Raw genomic sequence first — 20,151 nt, 5'->3', positions numbered from 1 at the left:
GCAATTCTGTTTAAGGTAACCTAGATCACCCCACTGTTTATGTAGCTAGGTCAGGTCCTTAGCATTTTGTAAGTATTTCGGAGCTAGAGAATAAATGGTTCTAGTGCTGAATTCTCTTCAGTATAACTTTTCCCAGTCCCTGGATACTTCTTATACTAGTAGGGCTGTTAGGCAGAAGATCAAGAATATAAAGTACAGCTGAGACAAACAAGGACAAAAGTATTGTGCATGTTTAATATGTCCACTAAATCTTTATCCCCCCCCATTGTTTTTCCAGTAATTCAGTTCCTATGGGGAGGGAACAGTGTAACAAAGTGCATCCTATGAATCACAAAGGAAGGAGAGTATAAGATACCGTTGAAAAATACACATTAATTCTCCCCCCACACTTAGAGTTATGGGAGAAAAACAACTTCAAGGTCAGACATTTCCAGTTAGAGGGGTGGCTAGGTCAATGGTCAGATGACTATTAACTGCCAAGAAATGCCATCATGATGAGCCATTACTGGATTAAATTCCAGAAACATAATATCTTTCTACTTAGCAAAAGTTTCACCAGCCTGTATCCCAATGGTTTCCATTTATAGCAAATGTCTCCCATTACTTATTATGCTTCCAACCTTTTTTTAAAAAAATCTGAACTGTCTTAATGGAGACTGTAAGAAAGGGAGTAAGGGGGAATTACAGTTATTTATCCATAACTTGGTCCCATTGAAATGTTATATATCCTGTGGTAGGGTCCAGAACTTTGAAAAACAGCAGGGCTGTGTTGGACTACAGCCTATAAAATCCTATGTGGGTTAGTGCCTATAGCTGGAAGCTGTAGTAAAAAACCAAAAACATTCAAACATCAATTCCAAGGTCACAATCAAAGTCCCAGTCCCACTGGCATGAGCTCCAATGAGACAGTATATAAAATCAGGTGTATTGGCCTAAATGCCAGATGGCTTTTTCAGACAAAGTGCTGTAGCCCCCAGGGCTGATACTATGCCGACAATCATTGCATTCTTCAGGCGCCTGATCATTGCATATTAGCCACTTACAATACCTCACACTCTAATGAAGATCGTAGGACAGCCTTCCCCAAATCTATGTTCTCCAGCTGTTTTGGACTACAAGTACCATCAGCCACAGCCAGCATGGCCAATGGCCAGGAATTATAAAGGCTGCAGTATGAAATATCTGGATGGCAACATCTGGATGCTAGGGAAGGCTGTTGGCAGAAGTACACTGTTTCCTTGAAAATAAGACCTAACCTGAAAATAAGCCCTTGTATGACTTTTCAGGATGCTCGTAATATAAGCCCTACCCCCCAAATAAGCCCCAGTTAAGTGAAATCCCGCCCTCCACCATTGTGCAGCAACCAGAAGAAGAAGATGTAACTGTATATGAATAAATGTACATGTTTGTACATGAAAAAAATAAAACATCCCCTGAAAATAAACCCTAATGCGTTTTTGGAGGAAAAATTAATATAAGACCTTGTCTTATTTTGGGGGAAACACGGTAGGTGGCATTGCTGATGTCCTATAAGCATAGAATTCTGAATCTGTGGTAGCTATGGTACCATCCTCTTTTTGATCATTATTGGTTGGGGACCAGGGAAAATATTGAACCAGCAGAAAGCAGAGCCTGCTCACTCTGCCACATCAGGCACAACATATTCTTTAGCCCTCCTTCCCTGCTTTTGGCACTCTGCAGTGGTGCAAGAGGATTTGTGCACTTATGTTTAAAATGTCGAATGTTATGTATAACATCTGAGGCAGAACAAATTATTTTGGTACTTGCTGTTCTAAATGGAAATTAAATACAACAATTGTAAATGGCTTAAGATTTGCTGCTCTTTCCCAGGAATAGCAGTGGGATTCTGGGAGCAGTTATCCCAAATGAGACTTTTCTAACCTCTGGTCTTTATGAACACACAACACAATCCTAAGCATAATTACTTAAGAAGTACACCTTCCTGGGTCCGAGAGAGCTTAATTCCAATGAAGCACATATAGGACTGCAACCTTTGATTGCTAATTTACATTTGTAATCAAAGGCATGCTAGAGGACACAAGTAGTTTTGCATTTATCTGTTGACAGCACATTAATGCTGCAACAGAGTCACTCAGAACTTCAGGCCTGCACAATCATGCTTGCCAACCAGCTGTTTAACTACTGATGACCAAACACAAAACAAAGTAAACGAATCTGCAAACTACAGGAGATGAGGAAAGTTCATGCTATACCAAACAGATTTATTTTAGCAATGAAGAGATCCCTGCTTCCAACAACAGGCTCTGTGTATCATGTAGTTTGACCCTGAGGAGAATAAGATTCCTGTACTGTTTTTTAAAAGGGATGGAGGAAGTTTTCAAAATGCAAGCATAAGCCTCAAAAAAATAGGAACATTGGTATTTATTATAAAAAACAAATATTAGGGAGACTCCCCCTGTTTCTCTACTGAGTACACACACCTGAATGGTACATGGTCTACAAATGGATTACTTTTTAAAAGTTTAGTGTTAGTCAATGCAACTACTTTTTATTGTACTTATCCAAATTGGAGTGCTACCTAGGAACAGCTGACAAAGTAAAAAAAGCATCAGTATTCTCTAGACGCCCAAAGTTTCCCCAGGAAAAAATCTGACTCTTTCTCCAAAGCCATCAGCAACAAGCTAATGCAGTCAAAACCCATGTTTTTCACCATGACAGAAAACCATAATCATGCTTTTCATAGAGCCTTAATTAGAGACTTTGAACTAGTGAGAAGCAGAATTGTCAATACTTTTATTTATTTTATTTCAGGACAGGAAAAAAAATCAGTTTCTGTGCAGTCTGCATTTTCCCAGATAAAGAGAACAAACCAAACCTATATCACCTTTCTATCAATCAACTCAGTGTACCTCTCAAGGAGACCCCATCCATGACTCTGTTCTTGTTTTGCAAAAACTGCCTCACCATTTATTGCTTTAAAAAAGCAGCACAGATTCTTGCTCAAAGTTCACCATAAATCAGTTAGTCAGCTGGTGTAAACTGACAGAGATTAATTATGTCCCTAACACTGCACTACATATTTCTATCCCAGAGATCTTTTTTCACCAGTGGTATTTAACCTCACCTGTCATTGCACAAACACCAGCAAATTCAACCCCATGGGGATCTGAGATACCCAAGAGAACACTAATCCACACACCTGGGGGAATGTTATCATCTTGTATTGCATATTTTTGATAACTAAAATATTATGACCTACCTTGGGAAACCTTTTTTGTGTTTGATGCCATAAAAATATAACATTATTGGCTTAGATTTGGGTAACTTGAAAGGGGAGTTAGATAACGTGAACATACTTCCCCCCATGGGTTAAATCCACAGTCTGGTGGGAGAGGGGGTTAAACCACTGTCCCCATATATTGTTGCTCTGAATAAACTGGCAAATTGAGGGTGGAGGGAATTCAGCTACATAGGAAACTGGCTGATTTCAGCTCAGACTCCTTGTTCCTCAAACCTGCTAACTCTCTTTAGATCAGTAGTGCTTTTCAGGGTCTCTTGCTGATGGCTATCACATGGCATCACATGCTACCACTGATGAAGTGAGGGAGCTTTAGACTGGGATTAATGGTTGGTTGATGTGGTGCTTTTTTGTTTCTTTGTTTGTTTTTAAAGATGAGTAGCTCACTAAATTGGAGCTTATAGCTGCAAAGCCAATGGTCTAGAATTTGGTTCTTCACAGTGCCTCCCAGTCAGCCTGTGTGGCCTTCAGAAAGCGACACAGTCCCATAGTGGCCCCTGAAGTGGGGACAGGTAAACCACTCCTCAGTATTTTATACTGTACCTAGAAACCCCTGGAAAGTGTTGCCATAAATCAGAGTCTTTATACCTTTATACCTTGGTACTTTATACCTTTGTCTTCATACTTGAGTGCTATATACTATGTATACTTCACATGTTTGTGACATTGGCTTCAGTATTGTATGATGTGTAAGAAAAGCAGCATCTGAAACACCCTTTATAGTGAAATCCTCCTCAGTCAAGGCATGTGGGAAGGTGGTGTTCTGCCACCACAGAATTGTCCTTGAAATGACACCATTCAGCAACTCCCTTCAAGAATTCCCCATGGGCTATTTTTATTACCTGGCATACCTTTTTGCTTTGATTAGAGGAGACATTTGCCTACCAACTTTTAAGCAAGTAGCTATGATAGAAAAGGCAAAGAGAGATTTTGATCAATGTTTGAAATACACTGTGACTGGACAGTGTCAGCAGTTAGACAGCAGGTGGCCAACTGGCAACTCAGGAAAGCAAAAGAAGGAAGTATGTGTCTACAATGATTGAATTTACATGCTATAAAAGTTAAACTATATGTTGTTGTTTAATAGAAAAATAAACAACATGTTTTAACATATCCAATGCAGCTTGGATGAAGTCATGTGATTAGAGTTGGACAGCTTTCAAAGCACCAGCAAGGTTACTTGAAGGTCTAGGCACAGAGGAAATTCTTCAAATGGGAGGGTGACAGCAGGCTTGATGAAACCAGTACGAAACCTTTCACTTCCACAGAGTAAGACATTACACAATAGCATAGCATATTGGCATCAGTGGTCCACCACTTTCAACACAAATGCTTATTTAGTTTGAAGAAAATTCACATTTCTTCCATGACTACAGCTTCCAGACCCAAGAGATATTCATTTTTGTTTCCCATTTCTTCAGCATTCTGTGCATGTGGCAAAAATAGCTGGCCCTTCAGTTATTTAGCAGACTGCACAGAGAACAACCCTTGCCGCCCTCAAATCTACATAATGCTACAGTCTTAAACACAACACAAGGAAGTAAACCTCATTGAATTAGCCTAAGAAAAACCTCAGAGTAGACATAAATACAATCACACCGTCTCTCATTCATGTTTATTTGAAAAGCAGGGTGTTACTCAGACTTGAAGCTGTAGAAAATCTGAGACTAAACAGAAGGATAGGTGTACTGCATGATAACAATACTGTGACTCCAAAAGGAGAAAAACTGCAATTAAAATAGTAGCAGTAACTCTTTCCAGAAAGCTGAATCCTTTGTCTCTTCTGTTGCGACCGCTATGTGCAATTATTGCAAGTTATTGGAAATAGTAATACAAATAAAAACATAAAGAATGAGACTATCACAGGGATTCAGTGACTCATACAGAGTTGACAATTCACTTGGAAGGATTTATAATGGAATGCAATAGAATAATATTTTGAATATAAAAAGTTGAACTATGTCAGCATGTATGAAAATTTAGTTTATGCATTGCAACAGATTTATGTCCTATGTAGGTCAGTCCTACCATATTTCTTTCTCTTCAAGTAAGAGGCATTCAAATCTCTCAGCAAATTGAGATTTTTATATTTTTTTCTCATGCATTTCTTTTAGAGGGAGGAGGAAAAGTTTGGAACTGGTCTTTTGCACCATGACTCCCTAAGGAAATGTGTCTATGAAATTCTCTTCACATATTTGTTTTGTTTTTTAAAGTAGCAAGTGGGAGATAATGAAAATGTAGACTTTTCTAAGGAAGGGGCATAATTGATTTGATCTGACTTTACTTGTCTTGAACTCAGAATTAAGGTTTTCTTTCTATGCTTCTTGCATTTATATGTTAGTTGATACAGGAAAATACCAATGTTCTTTATGCTAATCTTCGGTCATGGAAAGAGGGAGTCCCATGAAAACGAACTACATGGATAGACTATATTTTCTGCTGTTAACCAAGATGAAAATGATAGCACTGTTGAACCAATACTTAGATTAACACATCAAACTATTCCCATGTATAACAAATTACTTGAGCTTTTTTATCTGCTAGTACTCACAAGAGTATATTGTATAAATGCCCTTGAAAGTATGCACATAATAAAATATTCATGCTCTTTAAATGTGAAGTACAAAAGTATTATCTTACTCACTGAATCACAGTAAATATTCCCAATGGTTTATCATCAAGATCCATTGTATTTGAAGTAGATGGCAACAGTCTTCAGAAAAGTCCTCTCATTGAAATCATCTCTTGTCTCACATTCGAGATCTCCTGCACTTAGCCAGTTCCCTTCTCTAAAGGAAGTCAAACACAACCCAGTTCCTATTGTATTTGCAGATTAAAAGTAAAAATAACTGATGCCCGCTAGGCATAGGACAGCTATTGTGTCACATTCACATTGCTTCCCTCTGTCAAATTAACAGACATAGGAGAATCAATGCTGGACCCGGGCTGGGGGATGGATATTACTCAATGTTCTATGCTTAACAATAGTGATGTGACAATTTAAAAACATTTAAACGTAACATTGCAACTTGCATGCAGTATGTTTTATATTGTTGACTATAGCACATAAAAATGTAAGTGCCTGTGTAAGGTTCCTTTTATTAATGATGCCTTTGCTGCTCTTGGATGTGGAATAATATTTGTGCTCTTAGCTAGCTAACCAGCTACTCATAATGACTAGGTACGGGGTTAAGTAAAGTACTCTGGGAAATCTTTTGTAAATGTAAGACTGGTACTATTCATTTTAGAGAGAAATAAGCTCTGTTAATTTCAATGGAATTATATGATGGCTCTCACCAGTGTATGGATGTGGATGATGATGAGAAGGTTCCACTGTTATCTCCCTTGCAGAAACTATTGGTTAAGAAAGTGCTCCCCCACCTCCAACTTCCAGCAATCTTTTAATTACTGCTATTATTCACCAATGCTGCTGTTCTGCCTCTGAGTCCTGCCACCTTCTGAAAGCTTAAAGTCTCTATTTGTGCCTTTCTCTCAATTGGATGAAGGAATTATGAGATTAAATATGTGCTTATTTTTACTTTTACTCCTTCTTTTGAATTTGTTCCTAGAATGTACTTCCAGGTGAAAACTTTGAGCACCACACCAACCACAAATAACACCTTATAGTAACTGAGACCCATTTCTTTAAGAGAGAGGCTTGAATAGCAACTCTCTCTCTCTCTCTCTCTCTCTCTCTCTCCTTTGTGAGTGGGTTTGGTATCCAGCTGTTTTGGAAATGCTGGTGAATCATGTTGCTGTTGAATGTTTGTTAGTGTATAGGGTGACTTATAAAAAAACACCTTGTCATAAAGAAAGACTTTCTTTTTGCTAAGCTGATGTTTATGTATACTTGCATTTTACAAAGTATGGAACTTCCCCAGGGTGGGTGTAGGGAACTTCAGTTTAAAGCAGAAAATTAAAGTTGCATACCAAAAAGTAAGGAAATTCAAAATACCACTTGGGCAGATTGATACACTGTTCTTGCATCTTAACTTTCATTCCAAGTAAACGTTGCAGCATAATCCTGCTAGCCAACCTATATAGCACATTATTAGTGGTGTGGAATGAAGCACAAGCTTCCAGAGCATCAGTACCTACAAAGAATAAGGGCTTGTCTACATGCCTGTTTGAAGCAGGCTAAATAGGTTTGCCAGGAGGTCCGGTATGCCAGCTGAATGCAATCTTCATATCCAAATGGCATCTGGACTTGCGAGTCTGTCCAGGAAGGTATATAGATCAGTGTTTCAATCTCTTTTGATGTGGCTTAATTTGAACGAAATTATGGTGTCCACATGTGTTTTAACTTAGAGTGCTCCATGCTGCTCCCTTTAGAGCCACCCCATTCCTTTCTGCCACAGCACTAAAGCTTCTGGTTTTTTTGGCACAATTCAGCATACAGTACTTCTAATTATCCCATAGTATAGGGTTATATACCATACCCACTCACCAGTGTGGCCTATTAGTTCACATTCAAGTGGAGCTATGGATGTCATTATCTGAGATGACAACCCTCTGATGTATTAGGTGGGTTGTGACATTGAAAGGAAGGATGAAACCTCTCCTTGTTGTTGTCTTCTTTTAAAATATTTCCCTAATTGAAGCAGGGAAATGGGGGGGGGTGTTTTTCAGTACAATGTGTATACCAAACTAGACTGATGCATTGCTGTTTCGCTAGGCCACTTACTTTATTTAAAACACACAAAAAGGAAAGTCACCATAGGGTGTTGCAATACAAGGTCTGTTCCATGTGGTTTGAGCCACTATTGTAGTGTAGGACTAAGCCAAAAAGACGTGGACCATTGCCATGTCACTTGAGATACTGCAGCAATGCAGCATAGTTAGGGAAGGGGTAAGACTGTTGGGTGGGAGAAAGGAGCAGATGAATGAGTTCAGTCTGGCTAGCAAGCAGTGAAAGATAGTAGATGGCAACAGAGGGCTGCATTTAGAAATGGACACGAAAATCATTTAATTGTATAAAAAGAAGTGAAACAGTGTAAAGCAATAAGTCCTGTTTGGGAACTCTTAAGACAGAGGCCAGTTGGATGCCACACTGCTGTTCAACGTGCTCCCTCCTCCCACAGATCTTTGCTATGGGAAGACCCAGGGAGGGCACTGGCTGCACTGTTCTTCACCTGGACCCTCCCAAAGAGAAGATCTGAAAAAGAGAGTAATTGTTTGCTCCTCACAAGCAAATGCCCCTTATTCTGCTTGCTTCCTTGCTTGCCTGCCTGCCTGCCTGCCTCCCTCCCATGGCCAGGGCCTTCTAGGCGCCAGAGGCCAACAGTCCTCAGACAAACCAGCCTTTCACCCAATTTTGCTTCTACTAAGGCAGTTGGGGTTGAAGGTTGCTACAAAGTTGCAAGGTGTTCCATTATTCCTACCAACCAATGCAGATTCAAAGATGGGTAGATGAACTGGGTGTTTGTCACAAAGCAGCTCATGCCTTCTGCTGTCAGCATTGTTCATATCAGTCTATATTTATGAATATAGCTTTCTCCATTTTTAGGTTTCCTCAGGTGAAATGTATGACTATGATGAATTGTCATGGTAAGTTCCTTGTATCTCAAAATGTATTGTCACAGTAAAAATGAGATTTTTTAAAAAAAACAGTGCTTTGGATAGTTTTGGTTAGAATAGCCACTAGGCTTTCCTTCACATAGTATATTCCCCTTTTAACAATTTGAGACAGCAGAAAACAACTTGTGCTGTGGTACCTACTATAAATACTGAACATCTTATCATAGAATCCACAGAGTAGGGGATGGAGGCACCTGTCTCTCCCTATGAGCTATATTCCCCATAAACCAGGTCCATTTTTAAAAAGCCAGTCTAAAGCTGGCTGGCGAAACGTCAGGAAGAACAACCTTCAGAACACGGCCAAAGAGCCATGGTTTTGTGAGCAATCAACCTGTACTTTAGTATTTTTAAAGAATGAACAAAATTACTGTTATGATTGAAGAGAACGTCTTTTGGGGCAAGGAAGTTCCTGGTTCATTTTAAAGCCACGGTGCAGTTATGATTTGATAACACTGATTACTTATGCCTCCTAAGTTAAAAAAGACATTTATGATCTTCCTAGCTCAGATCTTATTTAATTTTTCTTTGAAACTGTAAAAACTGGTGGGGGGAATTACCCTGATAATTCAAGCAAATAAAGTCCATCCTTATTATGAATTTTATTATGGATTTATGCCCTACAAAGTAGCCTATGGGTTTTGTACCTACTCATTTTGTTGTGGGGATCACTGCATGATAACCTTGGTATATTCTAGTCTTGTTGCCCAATTGCCTATGTGTTGGCTATTTTATAGGAAAATGTAGGGGGACATTGAAACTGGTGGTAGCTGCGCTGCTTTTTATTAAGAGACAGAAGTTGTGTTTTATGTATGCATGCACATAGCCTGCAGACAAATTGCATACACACCCAATTTCATGTTAAGATGCTGATTTGCAGACTTCATGACTTCAGCAAACATGTTTGTCAAAAGCTATACAGTGAACTTTACCATAGATACTGAGAGTTTATCCAGATGGAGCATTGGCTGTACTTTACCAGTGCTGATTATATTAGGGTTTTTCCTACTGTCCAAACACTTAAATGGTGCCACCTCTGACAAAGTGCAGCACAGTTCAGGAAGCAAGACTTTCTCTGGCCAGATCATTTCTAGACATTCCTTCAGATTTTTAAAACAATGGGTTTGGAGGTAGCTTATTTCCAAGGTAGATTAGGATGAGACATCCACTGCCAATTAAGCCTTTCAATTTAGCTCTACTCTACTAAAGCAAAGGAAAAATGTCTAGCAGGCAAGATCATTTACAGAGATTTTTAAAGTTTCTAAAAGATTTCTTTAAGATTTTCTTCAAGCTTTTTGAAAGATTTTTGATGCATTTCTTAAAGAGCTGCCAGTTTCCAAAGAGAGAGCAGAAATGGGGTTCTATAGACAGAAATCCCATTAAGATTTGCATGCAAATGGCACAAAGTGACACTAAATGGGAGAAGGAATGCAGGGAGGTTAAATGCTCCATCTGGAGCCCAGAGCATCTTGGTATTCAAATCCCACTTTTACAGCCTGTCCACATAGATATGACAATGGATTGTTCAAGGCATGGCTTGGCTCAAACAAACAAACAAACAAATAAAAAGGCCTGCATCCACTTGTGGTTATATTTAGATTGAGACATCCTTCCCCTTTAACAGCTGTCTCACACTTTTCTGGCCCAGCAGTAGGTCATGCATTCTTTTTGGCACACTGTTTAGGCAAGAGAAAGTATCATGGCTGCAGATTCCAACTGAGGGTGGGGAAAGAAGAAGAGAAGGGAAGTGTTGGGGGGAGGAAGAAAATGAAGCAGGAACAGAGGAGCAACATAAAAAACTTAATTTAACTTCCCTTGACCGTCCACAGATGATCAGGGCAGCACTTAATTGATAGCTGATGAGACTACAGGGGTTTAATGTATTCACGAAGGCTTTCACGGCTGGGATCTAATGGTTGTTGTGGGTTTTTCGGGCTCTTTGGCCATGTTCTGAAGGTTGTTCTTCCTAATGTTTTGCCAGTATCTGTGACCAGCATCTTCAGAGGACAGCACTGTCCTCTGAATATGTCAGCCACAGAGACTGGCGAAACATTAGGAAGAACAACCTTCAGAACACAGCCAAAGAGCCCAAAAAACCCACAACAACCACTACAAGGGTTTGTTTGCTGTTGGGATGGAAGGAGTGTGCCAAATGGTACATTGCTCCTCCCACAACCTCAACAGACCCTTTGTAGCCCGAGTCACCTGACACCAAGGTTCCCTCTCAGCCAGGCATGCATGCACACATCTCTCTGCCTCCCTGTGAGCAGCTCTCTTCCTCCTCCACACAGCAATTGGATTAGGTTTCAGTCATGATGGAAACCTGCACATGGGGAGGGAGGTGGAGAAGGCAGAGTCACATGTGCACTCAGAGGCGAAGTCGTGCATAAGAGAGGCAGATCCCTGCCTAGCATGGCTGAAAATTAGAGGGTACGTTGCCCTGCTCCCAAAATGGCCAGCCTGGACAGGCCCTTAACTTCATCCCAGTAGCTGGGATACTGGGGTTTCTGTACATTTAAAAGCTGCACCACAAACAAAGTGAGAGAGCTGGTGCTGCCTTTCACCCCTCACACTGCTGTCACTGGGTGTAGAGATTGTGAGACACTTTTCTCTTGGTGTGCAGATCTTAAAAGCACAGGACATTAAAAATCTAGACGTGCATTTGACAAATCTGTTTGGAGTAAGCCTTGCTACTGTGAAATAAATAAAAGAGATTCTCCCAGAAGGTGATTTCTGGTATCTTTCAAGAAACATTTAATAACAGGCAAGAAAAATTTTCACTGCACCCAAATAACATCAGGACACAAAGTATGACAATATTTCCTCATTTTGCAAGAATGAGAATACAGATGGTGCCAATAACAAGTGTAATATCTGGTGGAATTCCACCATTTTCTTAGCGTAGAACCAGATAATCCTTTCAGACTGTGAAGTTTACTTCCTTAAAGGAAATATCCATCTCGGTTTAAGACAAGGGGCAATGGTGGCCTTTCAGGCCTTTCACCGCTACAATCCCTGGTGACCCAGCCATGTGGTGGGAGAATCATAGGGGAGGGTCAGGACAAGAGCCAGTGGTATGCAAAGAACTAAAGAGGGGGAGTTGTTTCCACCCTGAACACAGGGCAATGGTGAGGCTTCATGGGGAGTGTAGTCCATATCTTTGTCCAGCCCTTTCACTGAGGGCTGGTGAATTCCATACATTGATTATTTTATTTTTATTTTTCAAATGTAGGCCCATGAGGGCCAGCTACTGATCAAATATGGTCTGGGTGACCATTAGATCCATAACAAACATGGGTTTCCCACATGAATCTCTGAAATGTTTACTTCACTGTGTACCTGTAATTGCTCAATTGTTAACTCTAATGAATGAGCTTGTTTGAAAATCAAGCTCTTAAGAAATGACCACAGTAGATCGGTTGAAACAAAAGGAAACCCTACGAATTGAAATTTCCAGCAAGCTGTTTTATATGGTACTGTTATTCATACTGGTAAATGGCTGAACTACAAGGCTGAACATCAAAAACTTTACCTCAATGACTGAGCATGCTTATTACAGGATTGAATGGTGCACAGCTGTGTCATAATAGCAATTATTGCAGCAGAAGCAATGAGAATGGGCACTAACGAAGCTTGCTTCAAACAAAAGTGTAAGCGGATGAAATTTGTGTTCAGGGGCTCCATCAGAATGCAACCAGTAATGAATGCACTCAAAGCACACTTTTATCAAATGTAAGACCATCATTCTGTTGATGGCCATCAAAGCATACAGAAGCATGCTTTGCTGAATGTCAAGATAAGCCCTAAATTCAGATCCCTTGTTTCAAGGATAGGTGTCACACTTGCAACTGCAGTTAAAGGTTTCCAGTGTCCCATTGACAAGATCAAGAGTTCCCCAAGAGTGATAACAAGTTTGACAAGAGTTTGTGTAAACTGGTACTTCTCCTGTGGAAGCTGCCTGTCTCTGAGGAACTGTGGTGTGCAGGTGAAAGAAGCAAAAGGGAAGCAGGTGTGGATTTAGTATGATAATCCTGGATTAGTCCAGGAACCCACAAATGTGAAGTGGACCACCAAAGTTCCACTTAATTTTCTACATAAGCACTGGCAGGTATATTAGATTTTCACTTTCCATGAAGGGTCAGTTTGAAGGTTTGAGACACTGTTCAGTTGAACTAGTGAGGCTGCTTCATTCAGCCGTCCTCCCTCTCCTCTGGATCACTGTACATGATCAGTAGGCACATGAACCCTTCTCAAGTCCCTTTTCAACAGTGCAGTGGAACTCATTCCTATGCCTCGCAGGAACACATAACTGTCTACACTGAGTTAGACCCTTGGTCCATTTGGGCCAGTATTCTCAACTCTCACAGTTCTTCCTTGGCCCTACCTGGAGATGCCTTAATTGGTGATTATCCATTAAAGTATTATCCACAATATGTCTGACCTTGCTTAGCTTCCAAAACTCAAACACCTTCAACCCCCAGTGAGCCACGGGACCACCTGCATACACCAGTCTCATCTGATTTCAGAAATGAAGCAGGGTTGGGCCTGATGAAGTATCAGGGTCAGAAACCATCAGGGCACACCAGAGATCTCCCACTAGGGCTATGAAATAATCTTGCCCCAAATCTTGGGGTCAGTCTCAGTCTATGTGAAGGATACTAGGCTAGATGGGCCAAGGGTCTAAACCAGCTTGCTGTGTTCCTGTATTCTTTGCCCTCAAAATTCTGAAGCGCCATCACAATTATCTTTGACTCCATGGTTAAGATGTGGGGAAAACAGACAGACAAATATTGAGCTGCCCTGTAGTTCCAGTGTGGGTTCTGTGTGAGACTACCTCATATTGTGGTGGCTAAAATGAACATTAATGAGATGTTCTTCTGAATTAAGAAGGCACTCTGCAGATAAATACAAATGCATTACTAAAAAAGAACTTCCCGGTAGGTAACCAATAGCAATATAAATTGGAAAATATTTGCCACCAAACCTAATTAACTTTTACCAGTTGTGCCTGTGTTATTCAAAGTGCGTCCCAGTCCGGGCAGACAATGAAATGAGGCTAATTGCTAATTGCCTTCATTCTACTTTATGCTGTAATTAGTTTCTGATTCTCATATGGGAGGGAAGTGCGGCTGTATTTACATTTCTGGAACAAGAAGGGGAGATGTAATTGTTTAATCCAACATTTTTATTCCAAAGAAGTCTTGTCTACTTCTACCAATTTTAATGCTGTAAATATCTATCTGTGTGTCAGTGATAGGCCTTTTCCCCCACCCTGCTAATGATCCGGAAATCTGTTGTGTGACTTTCATTCTTGCTATATGGAGAGCTATTGATTTTAAGCCTCCTCCAGTTCTGGTTCCAACTAGTTTAAGCAAGCTTTCTTGCTTAAAACTACAAATGCAGCACAGATGCCTGTTATGTTCCCTGATTCTCTACCTCTTCCCCCAATCACTTCTAGGAGAAGTTCTTTTGGCTGGGTGGAAGGTCCCTATGGCATTAGTGAGATTCTGGCTTGTTCCTATTTCTTTCAGTGGCTTGCTTTTCCACTCTCAGCTTCTGTATGCAGACAATTATAAAGCAAATCTGAGTGTATGGTTGTTAAAATGCAATTTGTAAGCGTTCAGCATTCTATAAACGAAAGATAAAAATAGTAACTTTCCGGGCTATTATCTCTGATTGCTGTTACATATAAATTATATGCAAATCAGCACTAGTCAGCTACAGCATAGCCTTTAGTGACTTAATTGCAGCATGTGTACCATTTACTCTACAAGAAGTATGACAATAAAGCCTGAGCGTGCAAACCACATGATGCCCAGTAAGACAACAGCTCCCCAAATGAGTAATGGCATGATCATATACAGTTGACAGGGCAATTATTGAGCAACAGGATGGGTAGCTCGGTAGAGAACGGAGATGCTACATTATTAGCCAGCTTAAGATGAAAACAAAAATAGCCGACTACATAGAGTTAGAACACAGTCTCTCTCACATGAAAATGCACAGGCACTCGGACACACACACACACACACACTGCACTTCTGCAGTTTACTGCATTTGACTTCAGGGTTAAATGGATCTCCACGTAGTAAGTGTAGTAAGTATGCCTCAGATTTTTAAAAAAGCTACAGTGCACCTTACAAATATGGATCTCTACTATTGTACTCCTTCATAATTAGCCTGATTATTCAAGTAGGTCAAGCATCCAACTGCTCCCATCAAGAACAGGAGCAATTAGAGGCTGAGTACTTTGGGAAATTGGTTGTCTCTCTTGTTTATGCTCTGTGCTTTCAAATAGGATCTTTCATCTTTTTTTCATCTTAGTATTCATATAGGTGGGGCTGAAGCATTGCTTGAATACCTTTTATCCAACCTTGCTGCATGACATTCATATTCCTAGGCAGAAAAGGAATACCCATGTTGTCATTCTGGCAGGTCAGATGCTAAATCAGTTTGCTAGATAGTATTCCTTCATGGAGCACCCCACCCCCTATGGGCTCCTTGCCCTGCCCAGTTATTTAATCAGAGCTTGGAAATGACATGTTACATCTTCTGGCTACAGCTCCCTGCCACTCCAGCTGGCGTGGCCAGCTAGGGAATTTGGGGAGATGTCACATGCTTCCCAGCTCTATATTTATCTATGAGATACAAGGAGATACATTTGTGAACTCCACTACACAAATGCCTTTTTGAAATCTGTCCTGGTTTAGAATTCTGATGTGCAACAACAATAAGCTTAGCGACTGTCAGTCTCTATGCATCTGGGAAATCATTTGCCAAGTCCAATTAAAAGTAAAAGGAAGACAGAGTGTGCTCTCTTGTGCCACCTGGGAAACATTAAGCCAGCTTGAGCCTCTTGAGGAGAATATGGCATGACTATGACATAGAGGCCTGAGTCAGAGCTGAGAAGAGGTATTGCAGGGGGAAAAAAACTATCATTATTCTACATGTATTGCACAACATGGATGATTACTTAGGGCAGCCATGTGGAGTTATCCCATTTTATCCTCTCAGCAGGAAATATCCAAGCCCTTCACCAGCTATGGCTTGGTTATTGCTCCTTGTGTGTGTGTGTCTGTGCAAAAGAGGTTCAGAATTATTTCCATTCAATAAATATAATATTATACTAGGAAAGGATAAAAAGCCATACACTGTTCTTTGCTAGCACTGGGAATTATTGGGATACCAAATGGAAGAAGAAGAAGAAGAAGAAGAAGAAGAAGAAGAAGAAGAAGAAGAAGAAGAAGAAGAAGAAGAAGAAGAAGAAGAAGAAGAAGAAGAAGAAGAAGAAGAAGAAGAAGAAGAAGAAGATTTGTTTTCTCAAAAAGAATAAATGTATCAAGAAAGGAGGGGGAAGGAAGTTTTGTCTTTCTTTTATATTGAAACAAATGCACATTATCTCTGATTTGCGTGAATTCTGTTCCCTTCTATTCTGACTACAAAACATGTACTGTACATATTTCAACAAATGTTGGTGCCTATATCTGGACACTGTGCTTCTGCATAATACACACTGGACATGGTTTTTATTTTTGGCTACATAATATGTACAGGACTACCTATGTGTTTTCAAACTCTTAGAAGAATGTGTTCCTCTGTACAATTTGGTCTGCTTCATTGCCTTTTATCTGATAAAAGGGGGAAATCCAGTGATGGCTGCCTACAGAGTTCAGCCACACTTCACTTTTGAAAAGAGACAAAATCTGTTTTAAAAAATGGTGCTGAAGCAGATAAAAATGAAAGCTCTTTGGGATGCCCTCACTTTGTTTCCAAAAATACCCATTGTTGTTCTAAGTAATCCTTGCTGGAAGACAAGCATTTTCTGCAATTATTGTATCTGCTGCAACAGTACTTAAAATACAATGCCTCAACCTCTGGAAGGTGCTTTTTAATATCTCTATCCCTTTCCATCCTTGCTTGCATAATATTGAGGTGTCTAATCTATCTTCACCAATCTGGCACCCTTGAGGTGTGTTGAACTCCTCCTCCCATCAATTGCAGTCTGGTACTAATGTTGGCTGGGGATGATGGGGTCTGTAGTTAAATACATACCAGAACCATTGACATATAGGTCACTATATTCAGATCCAGCATTTACCAGGAATAGTGGCTCAGGATCACTAGCTTTGAATGTTCAAAAGCACACCGCTCAACACCTGACTGATCGCAAACTATTTGGATTTTGCCAGTAATGTTCATTTAGATATAACACACTGTGTAGCCTCATTTTAGCAAGGTTATTTTTTTTTCATATTCTGTTATAAGAGTTCATAAACCTCTTGTGGGCCTTGCTTCATACAGCAGTTTATAAAGAACATTTCTCCCATTAATCCTCATGTGGGATCTTACAAGGATATTACATCAGCGTTTGAGGTCTCTGACTGAAATCCCACTGAATTATACCTGAAGTTGATTATCCTTCTTCTTTCTGTTATGGTCAGCAGTTTAAATAAATTGGAACCAAATCCATGTGTGGGTTGACAGTATGAGGGATTTCATTTAATGCATCCACTCAGAGTGAACACAGCTTCACTTCCAAGGATCTTCCAGTTTGCTAGGGTACTCATTCTTAATTTGTGTCAAGAACCTCTCACTTATATCATGGGGGTAAAGCTATTGTCAATTGCCTTTTATCAGGTCAGGCTTGGGATTAGACAGCACCCCTTGGTTCTGACTTTCTGAAATATTTCTTACAGGAAGTCTTTTCATAAGCCACAAACTGCATTAAATGCAATTCAGGAAGAGCTATATCTGTGTCGAGAGACAGTGCTGTACTTGATGGATCTAGTTATTTTATTTTATTTTATTTTATTTATACCCCACCTTTCCTCTGAGAAGAACCCAAGGTGGTTCTTTCCTGTGTCTCAACATAATCAGTTGCTTGAGACTAACATAAACTTGATTGATTGCTGCTGTGACTTATTTAGTAAGCTTTCTGAAAATCCATCTAGATCAGTGGTTCTTAACGTGGGCGATAATGCCCCCCAGGGGGCGATTTCATTTTTCAGGGGGGCAGTAGAACAAAAAGGGGCAGTGTGGGGGCGCTGGAGCAGAAGGGGGGCGGTAGGGGGGCGCTGGAGCAAGCCAAACCTGTGAAGATGGCTACAGCCTTTTTACAGTGTGCATGAATATATATTTTCCTCCAATCTTAATTTAGTTTCAGAGTTTTTGTCTTGAAAGTTTTAGTTCCTGCATTGCAGTTTGTTTTTATGCCCTTTTTAATATTTCTTTTTGCATCTTAAAATTCGCTTGCAACTAAATCATTAAATGTTACTTTTTGGGGGCATTTCATTTTCTTGGAATTGAATTTTGTTTTCAGGGGTCATTGGATTTAAGTGTAATAAATAAATAAATAAATAAATAAATAAATAAATAAATAAATAAATAAATAAATAAATAAATAAATAAATAAATAAATAAATAAATAAATAAAATATATCATCACCGTGGGGAGGGGGGTGATGATAACTTCCTCAATGGCTCAAGGGGGCGTTTCTTTCAAAAAGGTTAAGAACCACTGATCTAGATCAGACATCCTAGAATTGCGATACCCAATTCCTCTGTTCCCATTGTTTTGGACTTCCTCTCTCAGAAGCTCCAGCTAGCCAATGTCAGAACTGACGTGCAAGACATTTAGAAGGCTAAAGAGTGAGAGTTACTGTCCTAAAAGACTCTTTGATGGTAGGATTCCTGGTTTAGGTCTTGAGGCTGCTCTTGTTTGTGGGACTGTTCTTTTCTACTTATGTCCATCATTCCCTGTCTGTTATGTGCTATGTATGTGCTAATGACAGGCGTCATGCCAACTCAAATCGGAATGGCCCTTTTGAGAAACTTTAGGATGGATGTAATCTTGGTAAGAAAATAAGAAAGAAAGAATGGCTGTCAGGTCCTCTTCATAGCTGGGATTCCGTGTTTTAGAGAAAGCCACTATGGGAGACAGATGTGTGAAGCCAGAACTGCTGAGTTGGCAGCCGAGAAAGAGAGAGAGAGAGAGAATAGCAAGAAGTGGTACAATTGCTAACATATTGATAGCACGGTAATAGAGAGGAATAGAGTGTTGTTGAAGTAATAGTATAAAGAGAGTGGTGCTAGCTACGTGGAGACCAGCACCATCATGAGCAGAAATATCTGAGGACCGCAGATGAATAATGGGGAATGGTGACAGGAATCCATTCCAGAGCTATGGGAGTAGATCAAGAAACAGTTGTGGAGTCCAAAACCATCTTAGAATCATCTCAGCACTGTAAAGCCGGGAGGGACCCTATGGATCATCAAGTGCAGCCCTTGTCAAGAAAACATGGTGGGGAAATGAATCCCTACCTCTGGCTCTGCAGCCAGAGACCTAAACCACTGAGCTATCCAGCCGTTCTCCCACTATCCATTGTGCTCTTTGCAGACAGAACTTCTAGAAATTCAGCAGATAGTACAAAAACCCAGACAAGATTTTAATGCCAACCCTCCAAATGGACAAGTAGGTGAAGGAAACAAATAGCACAGTACATGCCAGCATCATCCTAGTGATATTCATCATCCAGACCTACATGACTTTCTTTCTCTACTTTTACCATTCCCCTTGCCAACAGGGCATACATACAATTGGTATCAAATATGCATGTGAACCCGGCATGAGTACATCCCCAACTGGGATTGGCTTGGTGTTTCATCTTCTACCCACATGTATGCATTGTTGGCCTGCCTACATTCATCTAAATGTGCCAGTAGATTTAGAGAGAAGCAGAGGATTGCTTTGATATGCCTATATTCTAATATTTGTATTGTTGTGTGCCGTCAAGTTAGTTCTGACATGGCAACCCTTTTCAGGGGGTTCTAGGTAGGGAATACTCAGAAATGATTTGTTGTTCCCTTCTTCTAGGGACATTCTGGGAATGTGCAGCTTGCCCAAAGCCACACGGCTAGCTCTTCTGGGACGCTCAATGGGGAATCAAACTCCAAGCTCCAAACCTCTGGCTCCACAGCCAGGTGCGTAACTCATTCAGCTATCCACCCAACCCATATTCTAATATAGGTGTAGGCAACCATGCTAAATATTCTTTTTAGAGATGGCGTAAGGTTTAAAGAAAAACAACATCCAGGAGAAAATAGTTTTTGTATTGAAAATTTGTCCTTAAAATATATTAAATACATTGTTCTCAATACTACAGTAATTTGCAGGTTTAACTAGATAATTTGTAGGTTTAACTAGATAATTTATATAATGATATTAATTACATACTATGGACTAAATACACAGTCCAAAGTAGAGCATATTCATTGAATAAGCTGGGCTTATTAACTAT

At 40.1% G+C, this 20,151-nt stretch overlaps 1 protein-coding gene across 3 annotated transcripts in view; it reads right to left on the bottom strand.

Annotated features, from left to right (window-relative positions):
- The window catches only part of FRMPD4 (FERM and PDZ domain containing 4), a 403,518-nt gene that overhangs the window by 307,918 nt on the left and 75,449 nt on the right, over nucleotides 1–20,151 (bottom strand). For 2 of the 3 annotated variants that reach the window (XM_020786781.3, XM_072994367.2), the window contains exon 1: nucleotides 5,925–18,340. The exons of the other annotated variant lie outside the window; for it this stretch is intronic. In XM_020786781.3, the coding sequence (XP_020642440.3) occupies nucleotides 5,925–5,968 (44 nt within the window). In that variant the 5' untranslated portion in view covers nucleotides 5,969–18,340. Of the gene's footprint in view, nucleotides 1–5,924; nucleotides 18,341–20,151 lie in introns of those variants that run through there. 3 annotated transcript variants of the gene reach the window in all.

Source organism: Pogona vitticeps, chromosome 3 (genome assembly GCF_051106095.1).
Source record: "Pogona vitticeps strain Pit_001003342236 chromosome 3, PviZW2.1, whole genome shotgun sequence".
Taxonomy (NCBI): domain Eukaryota; kingdom Metazoa; phylum Chordata; class Lepidosauria; order Squamata; family Agamidae; genus Pogona; species Pogona vitticeps.
The sequence above is the reverse complement of the archived record's forward strand: the minus strand, read 5'-3'. Positions and strand labels throughout refer to the sequence as shown.